General features: G+C 37.3%; 1 protein-coding gene across 2 annotated transcripts in view; it reads right to left on the bottom strand.

Annotated features, from left to right (window-relative positions):
• l(3)76BDm (trafficking protein particle complex subunit 8 homolog l(3)76BDm) overlaps positions 1-21,726 on the bottom strand; it is a 75,337-nt gene that overhangs the window by 19,240 nt on the left and 34,371 nt on the right. For both annotated transcript variants that reach the window (XM_070082330.1, XM_070082331.1), the window contains exons 6-12: positions 18,966-19,674; positions 16,925-17,200; positions 14,648-15,951; positions 12,995-13,166; positions 6,320-6,407; positions 930-1,042; positions 331-519 (exon numbers count right to left, since the gene is read on the bottom strand). In XM_070082330.1, the coding sequence (XP_069938431.1) occupies positions 331-519; positions 930-1,042; positions 6,320-6,407; positions 12,995-13,166; positions 14,648-15,951; positions 16,925-17,200; positions 18,966-19,674 (2,851 nt within the window). The remainder of the gene's footprint in view (positions 1-330; positions 520-929; positions 1,043-6,319; positions 6,408-12,994; positions 13,167-14,647; positions 15,952-16,924; positions 17,201-18,965; positions 19,675-21,726) is intronic.

The following is a 21,726-nucleotide window of genomic DNA, read 5'->3' as shown; positions in this document are numbered from 1 at the left end:
TCTTTATCTAAATCATTTGATACCCTCATCACCTTACTCTTTTCTATGTTCACTTTCAACTTTCTACCTTTACACACATTCTCAAACTCATCCACTAACCTTTGCAATTTTTCTTTAGAATCTCCCATAAGCACAGTATCATCAGCAAAAAGTAACTGTGTCAATTCCCATTTTGAATTTGATTCCCCATAATTTAATCCCACCCCTCTCCCCAACACCCTAGCATTTACTTCTTTTACAACCCCATCTATAAATATATTAAACAACCATGGTGACATTACACATCCCTGTCTAAGACCTACTTTTACCGGGAAGTATTCTCCCTCTTACCTTCCATAAAATAGAGACTACCATGTCTAAACTATTTGCATCAATTATGTGGTTTGCATCTTGCTGAGTTGGGGTTGGTGGTGGAGGGATGTGCTCTGATGATGGGTTTGGAGGAGAAGGATCAGCCACAAGGTCTTGAAGATTTATACGTTCTCTTAGTGAAAAGCGCCACCAAGAGTTCAGAGGTACCTTGAAAATATTAAACAATGAAGTACTGTATATCACTATTACTGCAATATGCAACTCTATATTGACAAAAGTAATTCACTCAGGACTCTGTAAGCTTTTCTCATAATTCACAAACTAAATAATAAATAGTACAAGGGTCATACAGCTTTGCATTAATTTTCATAAAAGCAAATGTTCAGAAAGAAATGAATGTACTGTCTATTTTATTTAAACTAGGCATACTTAAGAATCCTGGTATTTACACTATATACATAATCAGTATTGCCCAAAGTCCATTTTTTTTATAATAATTATATACTAAAGCTTTAATTTTAACAGTTCTCGAGTCACATCCAACAACATGATTTCAACAAGATAAATATTCACACCAAATGACTATATTCAAACTTAGCATTTATGCATCAGCTTACCTGGCAACTTCCAAAGTGAAGCTGTGAAATAATCAGCCCATGTTTTTGTGTGTTCAAATGCTGAATGCATTTAACACAAAGATGGCAAGACTCTCCTGATTTGAGCTGTAGACCTTCATCAAAAAGTAAAACCCAGTTAGAAATTCCAGTATTCTCCAATTTATGTCAAATTTACAAATAAAAAATTAATATGCAGCTTGCCTGATAAAAATTGCACTGTTACCAAGCTTGAAATATTACATATATATTGGGGTGAAAGATATCATTCCAATATTGATAAAATCTTGAGGTAAGTAAATTAATAAAAGGAAGAAGCAATTATAATAAACAAATTGGCTAAATGAATGCAAAATATTTTATTAGAACAATAAGGGTAGAAGTACAAAAATCCAATCATTCACAACTTCAAGTCTTTGTTCAACCCTTCCTCTAATTTAACTGTACTGGTCATATTCTGCAATTATTATAATTTAATTTCAATTGAACAGTTCCTAAGACAGTCTACATTCTCTTGTATTCACTGTAAACTCACCTAATGACCATATGTACAAATTTACTTCACTATTATTGCCTTATTAATCTTAAGTTTGCCCAAAATGCTCTGCATATAAAGGGGCTCTTGGCATGTACACTAAACTGTTAAACTCCTTTGTACAAACATGTATCATGCTGATATAAAATTCTTATTCTTAATAGTTGCTTAGCTACCAAAATTTAATATCGTTCACTCAATATGGTAGCTGTCTTGAAAGAATGCACAGATGTCACAATTAGAGTGACCCTTCAAACAGCAACATCCTCACCAATCCTTCAGGGTGCAGGTACTATACTTCTTTCCTTCAAGACTAAGTCCAACTAACAGTTTTCCCTGAATCCCTTCATAAATGTCGCCTTGCACACACTCCAACAGCACTTCAAGCAATAAAAATTACAGTCTCCACTACTTCAGTCTAACATTCACACAAGCTAGCACCTAAAACCTCTTTTATCTCCTTCCTCCAAATCTTCCTAGGATGACCCTTACCTCTTACTTTAACAATCAGATTACTCCTTAGTCATACTTTTCTGCTCCATCCTTGATTTTCTTTAATAAAAAAAAAAATCTAAGAAATATGCAACTGGCTGTTCACTTCCATAAAGAGATTTTTGCAAGGTCTAAACCTTCAAGTTATTTATGGCCCTTCATGAACTGTTTATTGTAATATTTAAAAATTACTTAGTAATATCATTTATAATTCTTTTTGTTTTAAATAAAACTGAAGTGTTTAATAATTTATTGTGGTACAAAGCATGTCAGATAACTAAAAAAAAAAATGGATTAAGAATTACAGCAATAGCCATCAACAACTCTAGAATTAAGAAATATTTATTCTCTCCACTTACTGCCATATTTCTTTTTAAATAACTAAGAACAAAAGTGTGAATTTCTTAATCTGAGTTGTTTCAACTGGCAATAAACATGCAAGACAGTAGATGCAATTACAAGTGCCTACTTGGTTAACACAAATCAGACCTCTTCTTACACATCACTAATGGACCAAATGGCCCTTGATATTCAGTTATCATACAGGAATACTGATTGTATAGCAAGGTTTACTCTTAATAATATTCTTCTTTCAACAAACCGGCTATATCCCACCAAGGCAGGGTGGCCCCAAAACAAAAACGAAAGTTTCTCTATTTAAATTTAGTAATACATAGAGAAGAGGTTACTAGCCCTCTTAATAATATATATAGTACATATACTTTTTTTTTTTTCAACAAGTCGGCCGTCTACCACCGAGGCAGGGTGATCCAAAAAAGAAAGAAAATCCCCAAAAAGAAAATACTTTCATCATCATTCAACACTTTCACCACACTCACACATTATCACTGCTTTTGCAGAGGTGCTCAGAATACAACAGCTTAGAAGCATATACGTATAAAGATACACAACATATCCCTCCAAACTGCCAATATCCCAAACCCCTCCTTTAAAGTGCAGGCACTGTACTTCCCATTTCCAGGACTCAAGTCCGACTATATGAACATAACCGGTTTCCCTGAATCCCTTCACTAAATATTACCCTGCTCACACTCCAACAGATCGTCAGGTCCCAAGTATCATTCGCCTCCATTCACTCCTATCTAACACGCTCATGCACGCTTGCTGGAAATCCAAGCCTCTAGCCCACAAAACCTCCTTTACCCCCTCTTTCCAACCCTTTCGAGGACGACCCCTACCCCTCCTTCCTTCCCCTATAGATTTATATGCTTTCCATGTCATTCTACTTTGATCCATTCTCTCTAAATGACCAAACCACCTCAACAACCCCTCTTCTGCCCTCTGACTAATGCTTTTATTAACTCCACACCTTCTCCTAATTTCCACACTCCGAATTCTCTGCATAATATTTACACCACACATTGCCCTTAGACAGGACATCTCCACTGCCTCCAACCGTCTCCTCGCTGCTGCATTTACCACCCAAGCTTCACATCCATATAAGAGTGTTGGTACTACTATACTTTCATACATTCCCTTCTCTGCCTCCATAGATAACGTTTTTTGACTCCACATATACCTCAACGCACCACTCACCTTTTTTCCCTCATCAATTCTATGATTAACCTCATCCTTCATAAATCCATCCGCCGACACGTCAACTCCCAAGTATCTGAAAACATTCACTTCTTCCATACTCCTCCTCCCCAATTTGATATCCAATTTTTCTTTATCTAAATCATTTGATACCCTCATCACCTTACTCTTTTCTATGTTCACTTTCAACTTTCTACCTTTACACACATTCTCAAACTCATCCACTAACCTTTGCAATTTTTCTTTAGAATCTCCCATAAGCACAGTATCATCAGCAAAAAGTAACTGTGTCAATTCCCATTTTGAATTTGATTCCCCATAATTTAATCCCACCCCTCTCCCAAACACCCTAGCATTTACTTCTTTTACAACCCCATCTATAAATATATTAAACAACCATGGTGACATTACACATCCCTGTCTAAGACCTACTTTTACCGGGAAGTATTCTCCCTCTCTTCTACACACCCTAACCTGAGCCTCACTATCCTCATAAAAGCTCTTTACAGCATTTAGTAACTTACCACCTATTCCATATACTTGCAACATCTGCCACATTGCTCCTCTATCCACTCTATCATATGCCTTTTCTAAATCCATAAATGCAATAAAAACTTCCCTACCTTTATCTAAATACTATTCACATATATGCTTCAATGTAAACACTTGATCTACACATCCCCTACCCACTCTGAAGCCTCCTTGCTCATCCGCAATCCTACATTCTGTCTTACCTCTAATTCTTTCAATTATAACCCTACCGTATACTTTTCCTGGTATACTCAGTAAACTTATTCCTCTATAATTTTTACAATCTCTTTTGTCCCCTTTCCCTTTATATAAAGGGACTATACATGCTCTCCGCCAATCCCTAGGTACATATATTTATTAAACAAAAGTACCAACCACTCCAACACTATATCCCCCCCTGCTTTTAACATTTCTGTCATGATCCCATCAGTTCCAGCTGCTTTACCCCCTTTCATTCTACGTAATGCCTCATGTACCTCCACCACACTTACATTCTGCTCTTCTTCACTCCTAAAAGATGGTATACCTCCCTGGCCAGTGCATGAAATTACCGCCTCCCTTTCTTCCTCAACATTTAAAAGTTCCTCAAAATATTCTCTCCATCTACCTAATACCTCCCTCTCCCCATCTACTAACTCCCCTACTCTGTTTTTTAACTGATAAATCCATACTTTCCCTAGGCTTTCTTAACTTGTTTAACTCACTCCAAATTTTTTTCTTATTTTCATTAAAATTTCTTGACAGTGCCTCTCCCACTCTTTCATCTGCTCTCCTTTTGCACTCTCTCACCACTCTCTTCACCTTTCTTTTACTCTCCATATACTCTGCTCTTCTTATAACACTTCTGCTTTGTATAAACCTCTCGTAAGCAACCTTTTTCTCTTTTATCACAGCCTTTACTTCATCATTCCACCAATCACTCCTCTTTCCTCCTGCCCCCACCCTCCTATAACCACAAACTTCTGCCCCACATTCTAATACTGCATTTTTAAAACTATTCCAACCCTCTTCAACCCCCCCACTACTCATCTTTGCACTAGCCCACCTTTCTGCCTATAGTCGCTTATATCTCGCCCGAACTTCCTCCTCCCTTAGTTTATACACTTTCACCTCCCTCTTACTTGTTGTTGCCACCTTCCTCTTTTCCCATCTAACTCTTACTCTAACTGTAGCTACAACTAAATAATGATCCGATATATCAGTTGCCCCTATATAAACATGTACATCCTGGAGCCTACCCATCAACCTTTTATCCACCAATACATAATCTAACAAACTACTTTCATTACGTGCTACATCATACCTTGTATATTTATTTATCTTCTTTTTTCATAAAATATGTATTACTTATTACCAAATTTCTTTCTACACATAGCTCAATTAAAGGCTCCCCATTTACATTTACCCCTGGCATCCGAAATTTACCTACTACTCCCTCTACAACATTTTTACCCACTTTAGCATTGAAATCCCCAACCACCATTACTCTCACACTTGATTCAAAACTCCCCACACATTCACTCAACATTTCCCAGAATTTCTCTCTCTCCTCTACGCTTCTCTCTTCTCCAGGTGCATACACACTTACTATAACCCACTTTTCACATCCAATCTTTATTTTACTCCACATATACATATACATAATATATACATATATACATATACATAATACATTTATCAAAAATGTATTATGTATTTTTAATTTCTCAGCTAATAAAAGACTACATTCCTGGTATTTCAACTTACAACTATAATCTCTCTGCTTCCACTTGCAAACTACTGCATTCTGGTGTTTCAATTTTAAAGCATGTTGCATTTTTTTTATTAACAAGTCGGCCGTCTCCCACAGAGGCAGGGTGACCCAAAAAGAAAGAAAATCCCCAAAAAGAAAATACTTTCATCATCATTCAACACTTTCACCACACTCACACATAATCACTGTTTTTGCATTTATAGAATGCCAATGTGAAAAGGATATACCTTTGAAGAGTTTCGAGAGTTTCACTACTCTTGGAGCCCGGCCATGGGCCAGGCTCATCTGGTGTTTGCCTGTCAACCAGGCTGTTGCTGCTGAAGGCCTGCTGCCCCACATATCTATCACAGCCTGGTTGATCTGATACCTGGTGAAGATACTTGTCCAGTTTCCTCTTGAAGGCTTTTGGTTATATTTCACACACATTTGTACTGCAAATCAGCTGTTGCAAAAATTAAATTGTTTCGTAACTGCCCCACTCACAAGTGCCAATGTTTGTAACTTGGAGACTTCTTGTACACTGACCTTGCAAACGTGAATGAGGTACAACTGCCCATTTCTCACTGTTACCACTCAAGCCAATGACTGTGTATGTGCTGCAAGTGCTATCTATCTGCAAATACAGTACAAAATAAAATAAGAAATAAACTGGCCTTCACATCTTATACTTTATTTCTCTTTCATCCCTTTCTTACAAGTGGGTTATCAAAGATTTGTATATTGTAGAGGGACAAATATGACCTAGCAGAGATGAATGGCCAAGATTCATAATATATTATTTCTGTATAGTAAATATTTTTATAATTAAAAGAATAATACAAAAATAGTCAATAAAAATTGCTTAAATGAGTAAGGAATCATATTATGACAAAAAATATATTAAGGAGATATAGTATTGAAAGGAAAATGTAATCTCTGAATATGAAGTAGACAGGTTGAACTAGGTTGCCCATGTGATTAATGCTAGAGTTTTCCCTGTCTCCCCCTGATGATTTTTTTTTCTTTAACTATGCTAACAATGAAGTACTATTGGACTTGATTACATACTTGATTTCCTTCACAACATAACTTTCTTAATGACCTTTATTTTTCTTCATTTACTGGTTCCTTGTCTTTACATGTCACTTTCTTTCTATATTTTCCAAGTAGAATGCTAGCTGAAGCAGTCCCTCACTCCTAAACATTTTGGTTTCAAGTGGAGAAGTTGAATGAAAGAAAACAAGTACATGTATATCTAGAAAAAATGAAAGAGTAATATCAAGGGTGAGTAAATTCAGTCGACCACCATTATAATCATAGCAAGTCCTCGATTTAACTAATATGGGTTAGTGGGTGACTGAAAATGGTGACTGTGGTATATAAAGATGAGATAATTTTGTTGTGATCATAACAAAACAGCCATTTCTTTAACCAAAGCACTTTGTTCATTGATTCTAAATCACTTGACTCAGCAGATTTTGTTCCAGATTTCCAAAGTTCATTAAGTTGAAGTCTGTTACATTGAGGGTTTTCTGTAGTTAAAAAAAAAAAAAAAAAAAAAAAAAAGTTATTTAAAAATTGGGGTACAAAATACCCCCAATGCTAGAATCTTTTTTAATTTTCCATTTCAACAAATGAATGACAAATTTATGCATCCCCAAGTAAGCTAAATGTATTCCCTAAGCCATATCTTCAATGCCTTGCTTGCCCTAAAAACTTCCCACCGTTGAGAATACTCCCCAGACATTTCAAATGCCTTCACCTGAAACATTTGTCGAGTTCCCCATGCTGGTTTGGTTATCACATAAAGGAAGCAGGCACCACATGCTTGCACTGAAAAAACAAGAATTTGTCGAAAGCATAAGAATTGTCTCAGTAAGAATATACTCTATGTGGGAAAAGGAGGAAACCACAGAAGATATAATTTATTCTAAGACTGATTCTTTTCAAATGGTTCAAAAATGTTGACCCCCCTTTAAAAATTAATAGTTTTCCTAAACCTCCAATTTTCATTACTGTATAAGCTTATAATTAAGATAGTGAAATATAATTAATTGCAACCAAGATAAAGAAATATAAGGATTTTTTATAATATTTTTGTGTTAAAAATCCATTACCCCCTAGGAATAGAAACCTGTCTATATAACCTCTATAACACCAATAACATTCTTATCACTTTACTCACTCTTAAATCAAGACCTCTTGTCAACATTAAGAATGATCATCATTTACTGTATGTGGATATCCAACTTGCTCCTTGTTCCTGGAGGACAGTGATCTCCTCACTCCCATACAATTACATACGTCAAACCGGAACTTAATCTCACTAAACTAAACCTAACAAAAACTAATGCTATAAATAAAAATACTAATCCAACTAAACGGGAGATTTTTTCTACAGTGAATTTTAGTAGGGACTTGCACCCCAGAGTTTCACAAACATTGCATGAGTCCCTTGTGATTAATAAGGGAACTATGGATGTGGAACTCTTCCCTGCATGAAAGAAGTGCAAGCTTCTAGCATCCGTAATATCCTTTACCTGGCAACACTTTGTTATGGTGAGTAAAATCTGAAACCTTGCCTTTCATCTAATATTGCCCCTACTCTTGTTTCAGCCTTCCTTCAACTCTCATTTATTACTAGAAAGGCTTTTTTTCTTGCATCAATTCAGGTACCTATCTTCATCCTTAACGTATTTTTAATTAGAATTTTTATTAAATTACCGTAAACCTTCAATATAATACAAACTAAGTATTCTCATTTTCATGTACTATGTGTGTGTCTCACTGAATGGTAATCATTAGTTAGTTTTAAGGCTACCCAAAATGCTTTGCATAACTAGAATTTTTTTTAACACACAAGCTGTCTCTCACTGAGGTAGGATGACGTGAAAAAAGAGGAATTTAGTAATGTATACAGGAGAAGGGGTTACTAGTCTCTTGCTCTTGGCATTTTAGTTGCCTCTTATGATGCACACATGGGTTACAGAGGAAGGATTCATAAAGTAGTTTATACATGTCAATTACCATAATTGTATAATGTACAGTATACCACTTTATAGAAATAAAGTTGTTTGTTTTGCCTAACCAGTTAACACATGAAAGACCCAATGCTTCTGAGCAGAACATCATTTCACATCGCCTTCCTCTGGTGCTTCTGTCTGAATGTGATGACCTACAGTTATGAGTTGAGTTGATGTACATTATCATTGCTATAAGAAGACATCTCCATCCTTTATTCCCAACCTTTCGAAATATGGCGGTGGTGGTTCTCCATCTGTAACCCAACACACTTTTTATTACAAATTAATAGACAGCCTCTGTTTAATCAGCAAGCAGATTTCTGTGTATGGCACTATAATCTTTGTCAGCAAGGGCCAGACTCAAGGATCAGAAGCTAGTCCTCCATGTCCCACATTCTGCTACTCTATGAGCTTCTCTCGCAGATTCAAGATTTTTTTTTACCGGAGGATGCATGCTTCGTATACAAATGAACTGGGCTTCCACACAACATTGGTGTCTATATGAAAAGCTTCCCAGCTTTTTTAAGGTAATACTAGCATTCACTTGTGATGTCCACTCACTTTGGGAACATCAAGTTCCTCATATATTTGATGCAATTAATTTGTGTTCTCCATCTTGATTAGAAGCAAAGATATAGCCTATTGAAATTGGGAGTTCTGGCTAAGTCCTGTTGAATCACTTGGTTAATTGAGCTACAATTTTATAAAAAATTAAGATACATAATTGAAAAAAGTGAAAATGATAAAAATTTTTGCATATTTGCTTTGGAATTCCTCTCATACTAAGTGAAAGTAGAAAAAGAATGATAAAACAATAATTAAAATAGGGACATATATACGTGAAGGTGGAGAAAGAGAAAATATAGCAAAGCACCAAGTGGAGGTGTATGAGCCAAAGAAATGAACTATCAATGGAAGAAACAGTGATCTCTATTCTTCCCTATCAATAGTTTCTTTGATGTCACTGAGATTTAGTGGTCTGTTGTCTCTTGTTATTTTATCATATTAATAACTAAATGAAAAATATGTATCCTAAAAATACATCATGAATGTAGTTTGGATAACCTTTGTAAATGCCAATTTATTGTCACATTTAAAATTTTCTCATTCCATTATCAGAACAGCAGCAATGCTATCCTATGTTTTTAGACAGACTCTCATTTATCATTCATATTCTTTAGACTTCATTAAGTTTTTACCAGATATTACCGTCACAAGATGCGTATTACTGTACTACACATTTCAAATGATCCTCTGAACTGAAATATCACAGCTGTTTCTTTTCATTTTGTGCTTGAACTGTTACCATTCTTAGCTCACTCCGCTCGTTAATCAATATATTTTTTCAACACATCGGCCATCTCCCACCGAGGCAGGGTGACCCCAAAAAAATAAAGAAACACTTTAACCATCATTCACACAAAATCACTGTCTTTGCAAAGGCACTCAGATACGACAGTTCAGATGTCACTTCATACAGCACATACTCCAAGCCCCTCCTTTAAAGGGCAGGCATTGTTTCCACCTCCAGCTAACTGGTTTCCCTTAATCCCTTCACAAAATATTACCCTGTTCACACTCCAACCACTTGTCAAGTCCCAAAAAACATTCGTCTCCATTCACTCCATCAAACACGCTCACGCATGCTTGCTGTATATCCAGGCCCCTTGTACACATTATTATTATTATTATTATTATTCTTTCTTTCAACACACTGGCTGTATCCCACTGAGGAGGGGTGGCCCAAAAGGAAAAACGAAAGTTTCTCCTTTTACATTTAGTAATATATACAGGACAAGGGGTTACCAGCCCCCTGCTCCTGGCATTTTAGTCGCCTCTTACAACACACATGGCTTACGGAGGAAGAATTCTGTTCCACTTTCCCATGGAGATAAGTGGAAATAAACAATAACAAGTAAGAAAAACAGAAGAAAACCCAGAAGGGTGTGTATATATATGCTTGTACATGCATGTTTAGTGTGACATAAATGTGAGTAGTAGCAGCAAGACATACCTGAAATCTTGTATGTTTCTTTCAACACACCGGCCGTATCCCACCGAGGCAGGGTGGCCCAAAAGGAAAAATGAAAGCTTCTCCTTTTACATTTAGTAATATATACAGGAGAAGAGGTTACTAGCCCCTTGCTACCGGCATTTTAGTTGCCTCTTACAACATGCATGGCTTATGGAGGAAGAATTCTGTTCCACTTCCCCATGGAGGTAAGAGGCAATAAACAAAAACAAGAACTAGAAAGAAAATAGAAGAAAACCCAGAGGGGTGTGTATATATATATTTCTTTCTTTCAACACACCGGCCGTATCCCACCGAGGCGGGGTGGCCCAAAAGGAAAAACGAAAGTTTCTCCTTTTACATTTAGTAATATATACAAGAGAAGAGGTTACTAGCCCCTTGCTCCCGGCATTTTAGTTGCCTCCTACAACACGCATGGCTTACAGAGGAACAATTCTGTTCCACTTCCCCATGGAGGTAAGAGAAAATAAACAACAAGAACAAGAACTAGTAAGAAAATATTAGAAAACCCAGAGGGGTGTGTATATATATGCTTGTACATGTATGTGTAGTGTGACCTAAGTGTAAGTAGAAGTAGCAAGACATACCTGAAATCTTGCATGTTTATGAGACAGAAAAATGGACACCAGCAATCCTACCATCATGTAAAACAATTACAGGCTTCCGTTTTACACTCACTTGGCAGGACGGTAGTACCTCCCTGGGCGGTTGCTGTCTACCAACCTACTACCTATAATATATATACAGTGGACCCCCGGTTAACGATTTTAATCCGTGCAAGAGGGCTCATCGTTATGCGAAATAATCGTTATGCGAATTAATTTTCCCCATAAGAAATAATGGAAATAAAATTAATCCGTGCAAGACGCCCAAAAGTATGAAAAAAAAATTTTTTTACCACATGAAATGTTAATTTTAATACACACAAACTGAAAAAGGCATGCACAATTACATGACACTTACTTTTATTGAAGATCTGGTGATGATTGATGGGATGGGAGGAGGGGAGAGCATTATCTTCTTACTGTTTAGAAGGGGAATCCCCTTCCATTAGGACTTGAGGTAGCAAGTCCTTTTCTGGGGTTACTTCCCTTCTTCTTTTAATGCCACTAGGACCAGCTTCAGAGTCACTGGACCTCTGTCGCACAACAAATCTGTCCATAGAGCTCTGTACCTCCCGTTTCTTCAAGACTTTCCTAAAATGGGCCATAACATTGTCATTGAAATAGTCACAAGCACGGCTTGCAACAGCTGTGTCAGGGTGATTTTCATCTATAAAGGTTTGCAGTTCAAACCACTCTGCACACATTTCCTTAATCTTTGAAGTAGGCACAATGGATTCCACAACTGGCATAGGCTTCTCAGGGTTAGCCCCAAACCCTTCAAAATCTTTCTTAATTTCCATACTAATTCTCACCCTTTTTACCACAGGGTTGGCACTAGAAGCTTTCTTGGGGCCCATGGTCACTTATTTTCCAGAAACACCACCGAAAACACTGTAATAATACGAAATATTCCGAGTGTATGCTTGGATGTTACCGCGGAGGCTGGCTGGTAAACAATGGGACGGCCGGCACATGTGAGGGCACATTGGACGCGTCTCGGACGAAAATCGGTATGCGGGTTTTTAATCGGTATGCGGGGCAAAAATTTTGCGATAAAAGTAATCGTTATGCGGAAAAATCGCTATGCGATGCCATCGTTATGCGGGGGTCCACTGTATATATGCTTGTACATGTATGTGTAGTGTGACCTAAGTGTGAGTAGAAGTAGCAAGACGTACCTGAAATCTTGCATGTGTATGAGACAATAAAAAGACACCAGCAATCCTACCATCATGTAAAACAATTACAGGTTTTCGTTTTACACTCACTTGGCAGGACGGTAGTACTTCCTTGGGTGGTTGCTGTTTACCAACCTACTACCTAGGATTATTATTATTATTATTAAGGAAGAGCTAGACCTTTAGGGGCCACACAGCTCCTGGGGAATGAGAAATAATTAGGGTTGACATGAGGAAGGGAAGGGTAATTCTAATTCCTTGGAACAATAGCCTTTTACTACCATCAAGAGTTTTCCCCTTGAAGGTTGATCTGATCAGTCAGTAAAAATTCAAATTTAGGCACTCACTCACTTGCTCACTTATCATCTGGTACCTGTTCTTACCTCAGAGTTATTTTGAGCTTCTACAATGAGATTAGAGGTGTAACTGCAAATTCTCTTATTCTCCTGTTGGTCTCCTAGTGACTCTTGAAGATTCTGACTTATTGTGGATGATACCTGAAAACTTAAACTTCTTTCTACGTAAATACTGCTGTAGTGCCGCACCAACCTATATCTGAAAATCATACAGTAAAATGGTAAAGGATAGGAAATATAAACTGGACCAAATTCATAATACTCGCATGACTGGCTATAAAAAAATTTAAGTGCAATTTTAAAAGCATAAATTATTATGGTCCAAGGGAAGATAATTCCAAAATCCTTATCCAGTATATGGAAAGAATTTGAAAATGAAAATGAAAAGGTAAACACTGGGTAAGAAATGACATACACTCAAACCAGTAGATTCTGAATAAAAGAAAACATGAGAACTTCATGTCTAAGTTATACAGACATCAGAAAATACTTCAAGACAACAGTAGTAGAATGAGCTGTCAATATGAGGGCTAAGTTACCTCCAAAAAGTATTAATGAAGAGACCAAAGAGGTAATTATGCGCACCTCACCCTACAAACTTAAACAGGTAATTAAACATACGGCACAATTTAATTACAACAAATAGTAAAGTATTAGCCAGAAATGAAAAATGTGTTAGATCTAAATGGAAATTGTAGTTAATTTAGTAATTCATACAGGAGAAGGGATTATTAGCCTCAAAGGAATACATTTTTTTTTCTAACAAGTCGGCCGTCTCCCACCGAGGCAGGGTGACCCCAAAAAAAAGAAACCCCCTCCCCCCCAAAAAAAATACTTTCATCATCATTCAACACTTCCACCTCACTCACACACAATCACTGTCTTTGCAGAGGTGCCCAGATACAACAGTTTAGAAGCATATATAACATATCCCTCCAAACTGCCAACATCACAAACCCCTCGTTTAAAGTGCTGGCATTGTACTTCCCATTTCTAGTACTTAAGTCCGGTTATATAAAAATAACCGGTTTCTCTGAATTCCTTCACTAAATAACCCCTTTTCCTGTATAGCCTACTAAAAAGAAAAGAAAAAAAAGGAATACATGTAATGAAATAACTTTTTTTAACACCACACCAACCATCCCCCACCAAGGTAAGGTGATACAAAATACAGGAAACTTTTACCAGCATTAATTCAATATCAGCAACAATGTATGACCCTTAAAGGGTATAGCACTTAATTTGATAATATTGTAGTAATAATTCAACATCAGTCATGTTAGATATGTGCAGACCTCACAATCTGAATGACCCTCCAAACTGTAAAATCCCAATCCTTCCTTTAAAAGCACTGCACCTCTCACTTACACATCTGAAGTTCAGCTAACTGGTTTCCCTGAATCAATTCATGAATGTTATTTTACTCACACTCCAGCAACATGTCCATTAAAAACCACTTGTCTCCTTTCACTCCTATACAACACATTCACACAAGCCTGACAATGCTTAACCCTCTACAAATCCCATTCCTCTAACCATCCTAGGGGACAAATTATACAAGCAAAAACAAGTATTTGTTTGCAAGCAATAAAAGTTTTATAAGCAACAACATTTAAGTTCCATAATCATAATATAATAGAGACAAAAATACAGTAAAATAATCATATTGTATATACTAACTGGCTTCTCCCTGGTGAATTTAGAGTTTCATAGTAGAACAGCAGTTCCACATCAAATGCTCCTGGTGTCATGGGTGCATGAAGCCACAGTTTGGGTTGTATAACATCACCAGAATTTAACACACCATTAGGTAGTGCTACTGTCGTAGTCCAATTGGCAATTTTGCTATCTGCAGTCTCAAGATCAGAGAGGACGCAAATGGGCTTAGCAGGTAACAGTGTTTCTTCTATGTCCAGGTACACATGATTAGGATCTGACACAGCTAGTAGAAGCTTACTTACTGGGGCTGGTCCTATGTTTGTTATCAACACATCTATGCTGCAGAGCTCACCACAACTGAGAATCTGAGGTATATCATGAAATGTCACATTTATTCTTGACATTGGTGGCACAACAGTTATTTCTAATCTTTTATCACATGCATAGATGACACTGCACTTCTCCGCTGAAGTGTTATTCAGTCTTGGTCCCTTGACTTCAATCAACTGCTGACCTTCAATAATTACTGGAGATGATGTAGACCCAGGAGGGTGTCCTGAGGTTATATCAGGTGTAAGGCAAAGTTTATATATAACCCCTTTTATTAATAGTTTTCCTGTACACTGGGGATGTAATTCTAGTCTAACTTTTTCCTCAGCACCAGCTGGAAGATTGAACCCAGAATATAAAAAATCTTTTACAGGAGCATCATTAGCTTCTACATGTTTGGCTGGCTCAAATGAAAAAACTAAACGAACATCACTTATCATTAAACTTACTGCTAATGGATTTTTCATTAAAATTTCGACTAACACCGGTTCATTTACTGGAACAATTGGACTCTGTGTATTTGGAGTGTCACAATTGAGTAACTGCAAATTTGGCCGAAATACCAAAGATGAACCATGACTTGTCTCAACCAAGTTTCGCTCTAATGAATACCACCGTTCATTATTAGTCATATCACTGTCCAAGGATACATAAGATGCACATGTCCATTCAGAACTTGTTGGGGGATCCTGAGGAGCTCCCAATAAGACACTAGTAGACTGAGAGTCAATTAAAGGAAGTGGAAGACAAGGGAGACTAGTTGATGAATCCCATTCTTGCTGGATATACTGATGGAAGGTATTAATGAACTCCCTCACATAAGCCGTCTGTTGGGACAAAGACTGTTGGCTTGAAGCATTCTTCTTTAGTCTTTGGTCCACAAGATGAGTGTAAGCTTCCAATCCCTCTGTAAGCTGCTTCAAATGGTGAGCTTGCTTCCCCAAGGTAAAATGAATGTGATCCTCTGCAAGTACCCAACCTCGGCTTGCATAAACCTGTAATAACAAATATTTTTCTAGATATATCTCTTATAGCATGCTGAAAATTTAAGGTTTATAGTCATAATATTTCAAAGAAAATACATTTGTGGTACAAGTGTAATACTCTGACAATTTATACTGAGAGATTTATACCTATAACAGATATTAACAGATTTTTTTTTTTTTCAACAAGTCGGTCGTCTCCCACCGAGGCAGGGTGACCCAAAGAGAAAGAAGATCCCCAAAAAGAAAATACTTTCATCATCATTCAACACTTTCACCTCACTCACACATAATCACTGTTTTTGCAGAGGTGCAGATGTACTATACATAATGAAAAGGCTGAAAGTGGATATTTTGCTAACATGCAGCAATATTAGTATGGAAGGTGACATGAAAGTTTAACTAACTCTGTATATCTATATACATTTTCTGTCTTTTTCTGGTAGGTGCCCACCTGCACTACAAACAGGGCAGAAAAAGGTGGTATCTTATCAATGAGTTCTACATTACTTTACTTTAAATTAAAATAATTCAAATATGTGTTATTTGAATCTATGTCAACAAAGTAATTAATAAAAATGTTCATATTTCTCTAATACAAGAGAAGTTAATGAGTTTCCTCATCCCTAGACTCGTGTAAGCACACATGCATACAGATTAGTGATACTTAAATAGGATCCAAAACTGCAACTTGTTCCCTGAAAACTTAGGTCAGTACATGTCCTTAACTGTCCTTTGATACTCTTCCTCAACTTTCTTATGTTGCTCACATACATATTAGCACAAAAATGACATTATTCTTGACTAACAGCTAAATTGAACAAACCTCAATGAATAGTTAATGCAGACTTTTTAAAATTAATAAATATGGCACAATTCTGTTACTGCATAACTGCAGCATACTGACCACTAAAAATCATAAAATGTAGTAAATTCCAACAGTAGCACATTACCAATTTTGATCATAAAAATTTTTGAAGTATACCTGGAAGGATTGTTTATATGCTCTTAATGAATGGGATCGCTGTCCAGCCTTGCTAAATCTGTGTCCTGCAAGAGTCATATGGAAAGCGTACTTCCTTGGCAGTGGTCTCTGGGAGTTAATGAAACAGTGAGCTGCTTGCTCTAACATAAGAGCAGACAACAGGTCACTCTCCTCTGAAGTGAGCTTGATAAACATCATTGCAGCTTCTCCATATTCTCCACAATGCTTCAAGACTTCAGAACTGAGTAATGTTGATCGTATTGCAAAGTTATACACCTGATGGAAGAATACATGTATTATTTTATTAATTTTTTCTATTAAAATAATAAGTGATTTAGATTTGTGGAGGAAAATGTTAATATACTTTATACAGTAATATAATATACTATACAGTATTGAGGCAATGTGGTCACATAGGCAGGGTGGTTGCAAGTTATGGTTGCTGAGACTGGAAGTGGTCACAGAGGTATAGTATAATTAAGGAACAATGGTGTGATTGCATACTCAGTACGTGGTCAGGGAGGTAGCGAATGGCTGAAGAGATAGGGCATGGTCAAGGCGGTGGGGCATCATCAAGGTGAGGCATAGTCAAGGCGAGGCAAGGTCAAAGTGCGGCATGGTTGAGAAGGTAGGGTATGATATTGAAACAATGTGAAGGTTATGGTACTGTATTTTAGCTGAAGACATTTTATCCACCAAAGACTTTAGCAATTCATACAGAGACAATTACAATCTGAGGTAATATATAGATGAACAAAGGCCAATGAGGTGTAAAGAAAGTTCACCATAGTCTGCAGCGAGGAGGAGGGGTGAAGTTACGTATGTGTGAACAAAGTCCCAGGTGATAGGTGTGTTGGTTGTTAGGAAGAAATGGTTTTGCTAAAACCTGGAGATGGTGAAAGACCCCAAATTTTGTGAAATGGTGATGGTATTGATGATTAAAGCTGATTCCAAACACAGTTGCTTATATCAGTCTGCACCAAAGAAGTTCATCAGGTGGTTATAAGTATTGCAGAGTACTGCACACTTGTTGCTAGTGTCATCTTTATGACAAACAAATTTTTCTTGATTCCAGTGTGTCAGTCCCTGGAAGCCTTACCCGAAGTCCCTTACCAGGCCTTCCAGTGGATGGCATGTTCAACCAGTCTGTTGGTGCTAACCACAAAAAGTTCAACATAAGCACCCAGTCCAGCTGAACACACATTGACTCAAAAAACTTGTCCAGTTCCTTCTTGAAGACAATCAGGAGTCTACTGGTAATCCCCCAACCTTTCCTAGGATGACTTTTACCTCTCCTTCCCACCATCCCAGATTTATATGCCCTCCTAGTCATCCTGTCTTTCTCAGTCCTCTCAACAACCACTCCTCAGCCTTCGTAATAATACTTTTTGGTAACCCCCATCCCTCCACTTAATCTTCAAATTCCAAATTCTATGCTTAATATTCACACCACACATTGTCCTCAAACATGACATCTCCACTACCTCCAGCCTCCTTCTCACTGAAATGTTTAAAACCTAGGCTTCACACCCATACAACAATGTTGGTACCATTATACTTTGGTACATTTTCCTTTTTGCCTCTATAGATAAAGTTCTTTTTTCTCCACAGATGCCTCAATGCACCAACCCAGCATTTTTACCTTTGTAAACTCTATGGTTCACTTCATCTCTCATACGACCATCTAATGACAAGTCCACTACCAATTATTATTATTACTATATCTGTGGGGAAGTGCTAGACATGCAAGGTCATACATACAGCAAAACTGCAGAATGTAAGCTAATCAAGCTCAGTCCAAGCCACAATTCTTTGGATCCATAGCCCTTCACAAGCATCAAGGCACCTTCCTTGAGGGATATGGCATAGTCAAGAAGGCAGAGAGAGGATTTAAGAATACAGTGCTAGTGTTTGCAACAGATGTTATACGAGGGTGTGTGTAGGAGCAAACAGGAATGCCTTGTGGAATGAAGAGGTAAAAAGGGTGCATGTGTGTATGACAGACTTAACATTACATAAAAGTAAAAAGAACTGAGCTTACCTTACAAACATTGAGGTAGGTCTGCAAACTGTTTTCCAAGTAGCGCTTGGGATAATCTGAGCTGTTCTGCATAAAAGCAGCAAGTGCAGCCATTTCCTGTGCACCAGCAAAATATAGCCAAGCCTGATCACTCTTGAAGTCATTTTTTGCTGTGTGATAGAAACTATATGCTAGTTCATAAAGTCCAAACATGAAACATAAATCTGCAAGCCTTCTTGTCTGAAGTTCAGTGGCTTCAGGACTGTATATGACAGAATTAGTGGCACTGCCAGGACTCTTGTTCCCAACAAGCCAACGTCGTGTGGCACTCAACAGAGATTTTGATCGCGATCTATTTGTCACTACCTCATTCAAGTACCTTATCTGTCTCTCCACGTGAGGAATTAATGATCTTACACAAAATTCATGAACAAAAATACGTATACGGTCAACATCAGAAGAAGTTAAACAGCCACCATGATGTTGAACTGTACCAGCAGGTAAACTAGGTCTATTCACCATCACAGGTACATCAGCTGATATTTCTACTCCAGGCATGATGTCAAAAGTCCCATTTTTTTCATCCACTGGAGGTACTGTAGGAGAAAGAGGATGTATTGATTCACAACAATCTGTAGTATCACCTTCAGTAACTCGTGATGGAAGACCACTCACATCCTCACGAGGAGTCCCTGTTCCACTGCTGGCCTCGGAACTGCTACCGCCACTGCTGCAAATGCATTTTATATAATTAAGCAACTGATTCAGCAGAGTAAAAACTATGCAAAAATAACCTATAATAAAGGCTGTTAGTGTTAATAGATCACCAATTTAATCTGGTATCAAACACAAGTGGTTAATAAAACTGTAATACAAGTCCGTAACATATTCATATTCTGTACGTATATCTCAGTAACTACCTGTAAAATTTTTTAAGAGATTGGCAAATTTGTTTGTAAACCTCCATAGATTTAATATCCATGCCATTATAAAAGGATATGAAAGAAATGCAAGAGAAAAAGTTAGCATGTGAGAGGTTTTGCAAAGCAGAAGTGATACAAGGAGGGAGGAGTATATGGAGAGAGAGAGAGTTTAATTAAGAGAGTGGTGAACAAATATAAAAAGGAGAGCAAATGAAAGAGTGGGTGAGTTGCTATCAACAAATTTTGTTCAGAATAAGAAAAAGTTTTGGAGTGAGATTAATAAGTTGAGAAAGCCTAGGGAAAGAATGGATCTGACAGTTAAAAATAAGCGAGGAGAGCTATTAGATGGAGAGTTAGAGGTACTGGGAAGATGGAGGGAATATTTTGAGGAGCCATTAAATGTTGATGAAGATAGGGCAACTGTGATTACATGCACTGGGCAGGGAGGTATAACATCTTGTAGGAGTGAGGAAGGGGCTGGTGTGAGTGTGGGGGAAGTGATCGAGGCAGTGGGTAGAATGAAATGGGGTGAAGCAGCTGGAATTGATAGGATAAGAACAGAAATGTTAAAAGTAGGTGGGATATAGTTTTGGAATGGCTGGTTCTTTTATTTAACCCTTTGAGGGTTTTCGTCGTACTAGTACGTCTTACGCGTAGGGGTTTTTGACGTACTAGTACTCATAAATTCTAGCGGCCTCAAATCTAGTGGGAGAAAGCTGGTAGGCTTTCATATGAAAGAATGGGTCTATGTGGTCAGTGTGCACAGTCTAAAAAAAATCCTGCAGCACACAGTGCATAATGAGAAAAAAAAAACTTTGACCATTTTTTTTAATAAATCAGCGAATTTGCAGTGTATTTTCGTATGGTATTTATTGTTGTATTCTAGTTTTCTTGGTCTCATTTTATAGAATGGAAGACATATTACAGAAATTGAGATGATTTTGACTGGTTTTACAAAGAAAGGTGCCTTGAAATTGAGCTCAAAGTAGCAGAAATGTTCGATTTTTACCAAACTTCAAAAGTAAACAAATCGTGCCAAGCGTGCAATACACGTCAACTGGTGAGTCTAATATTCTTTCACAAGTGCACCAATAATATTTATACCATTTTTTACACTAATGCAGTTGTCTGCATAACAGTAAATCTTATATTTTTTGTGAAAATAAAAATTCAAAGTGGAAAGCAAAAGAATATAAGAGGGGCCTTGAGACATGACTAATGACTAGAGGAAATGTCATTTTAGTGCCAGGAATGTCTTTCTTGTTTATTCTGGACCCTATTCGGAAATTGGCATCTTTTGAAATTTGTGTGAAATTGGCAAAATTGCTAAATTCTGACCACTGTACTGGATAGTTGAATTTCATAAATGAGTGGTTTCCTGCACCCATTCGATAGAAAAAATGGAGTTCTAGCGAAATATTCATGTTTTTTGTCGACTAGTACAGTGAAATTGGCCGAAAATGGGGCTCAAAGTGGGCAAAATCGCCGATGCGTAAACATCGCCGAGACCGCTAACTTTGCGAGAGCATAATTCCGTAAGTTTTCTATCAAATTTCAAACTTTTGGTGTCTTTATGATCGGGAAAAGATTCTCTATCTTTTCATAAGAGAAAATAATTTTTTTTTTTTTAAATTTGGCCGACCCTGAGAACGAGTTTCGGAGAGGGCCTGTCGACCCTCAAAGGGTTAATAAACGTATAGAAGAGGGGAAGGTACCTAGGGCTTGGTAGAGAGCATGCATAGTTCCTTTGTATAAAGGTAAAGGGGACAAGTGTGTATGGTAGAGTTATTATTGAAAGAATTAAGAGTAGGATGGAGAGCAGGATCACAGATAAACAAGGAGGCTTTAAGAAGGGTATA

This window comes from Cherax quadricarinatus, chromosome 7 (genome assembly GCF_038502225.1).
Source record: "Cherax quadricarinatus isolate ZL_2023a chromosome 7, ASM3850222v1, whole genome shotgun sequence".
Classification (NCBI taxonomy): Eukaryota; Metazoa; Arthropoda; class Malacostraca; order Decapoda; family Parastacidae; genus Cherax; species Cherax quadricarinatus.
Note: the sequence above shows the minus strand (reverse complement) of the source record. Positions and strands in the feature narration are given on the sequence as shown.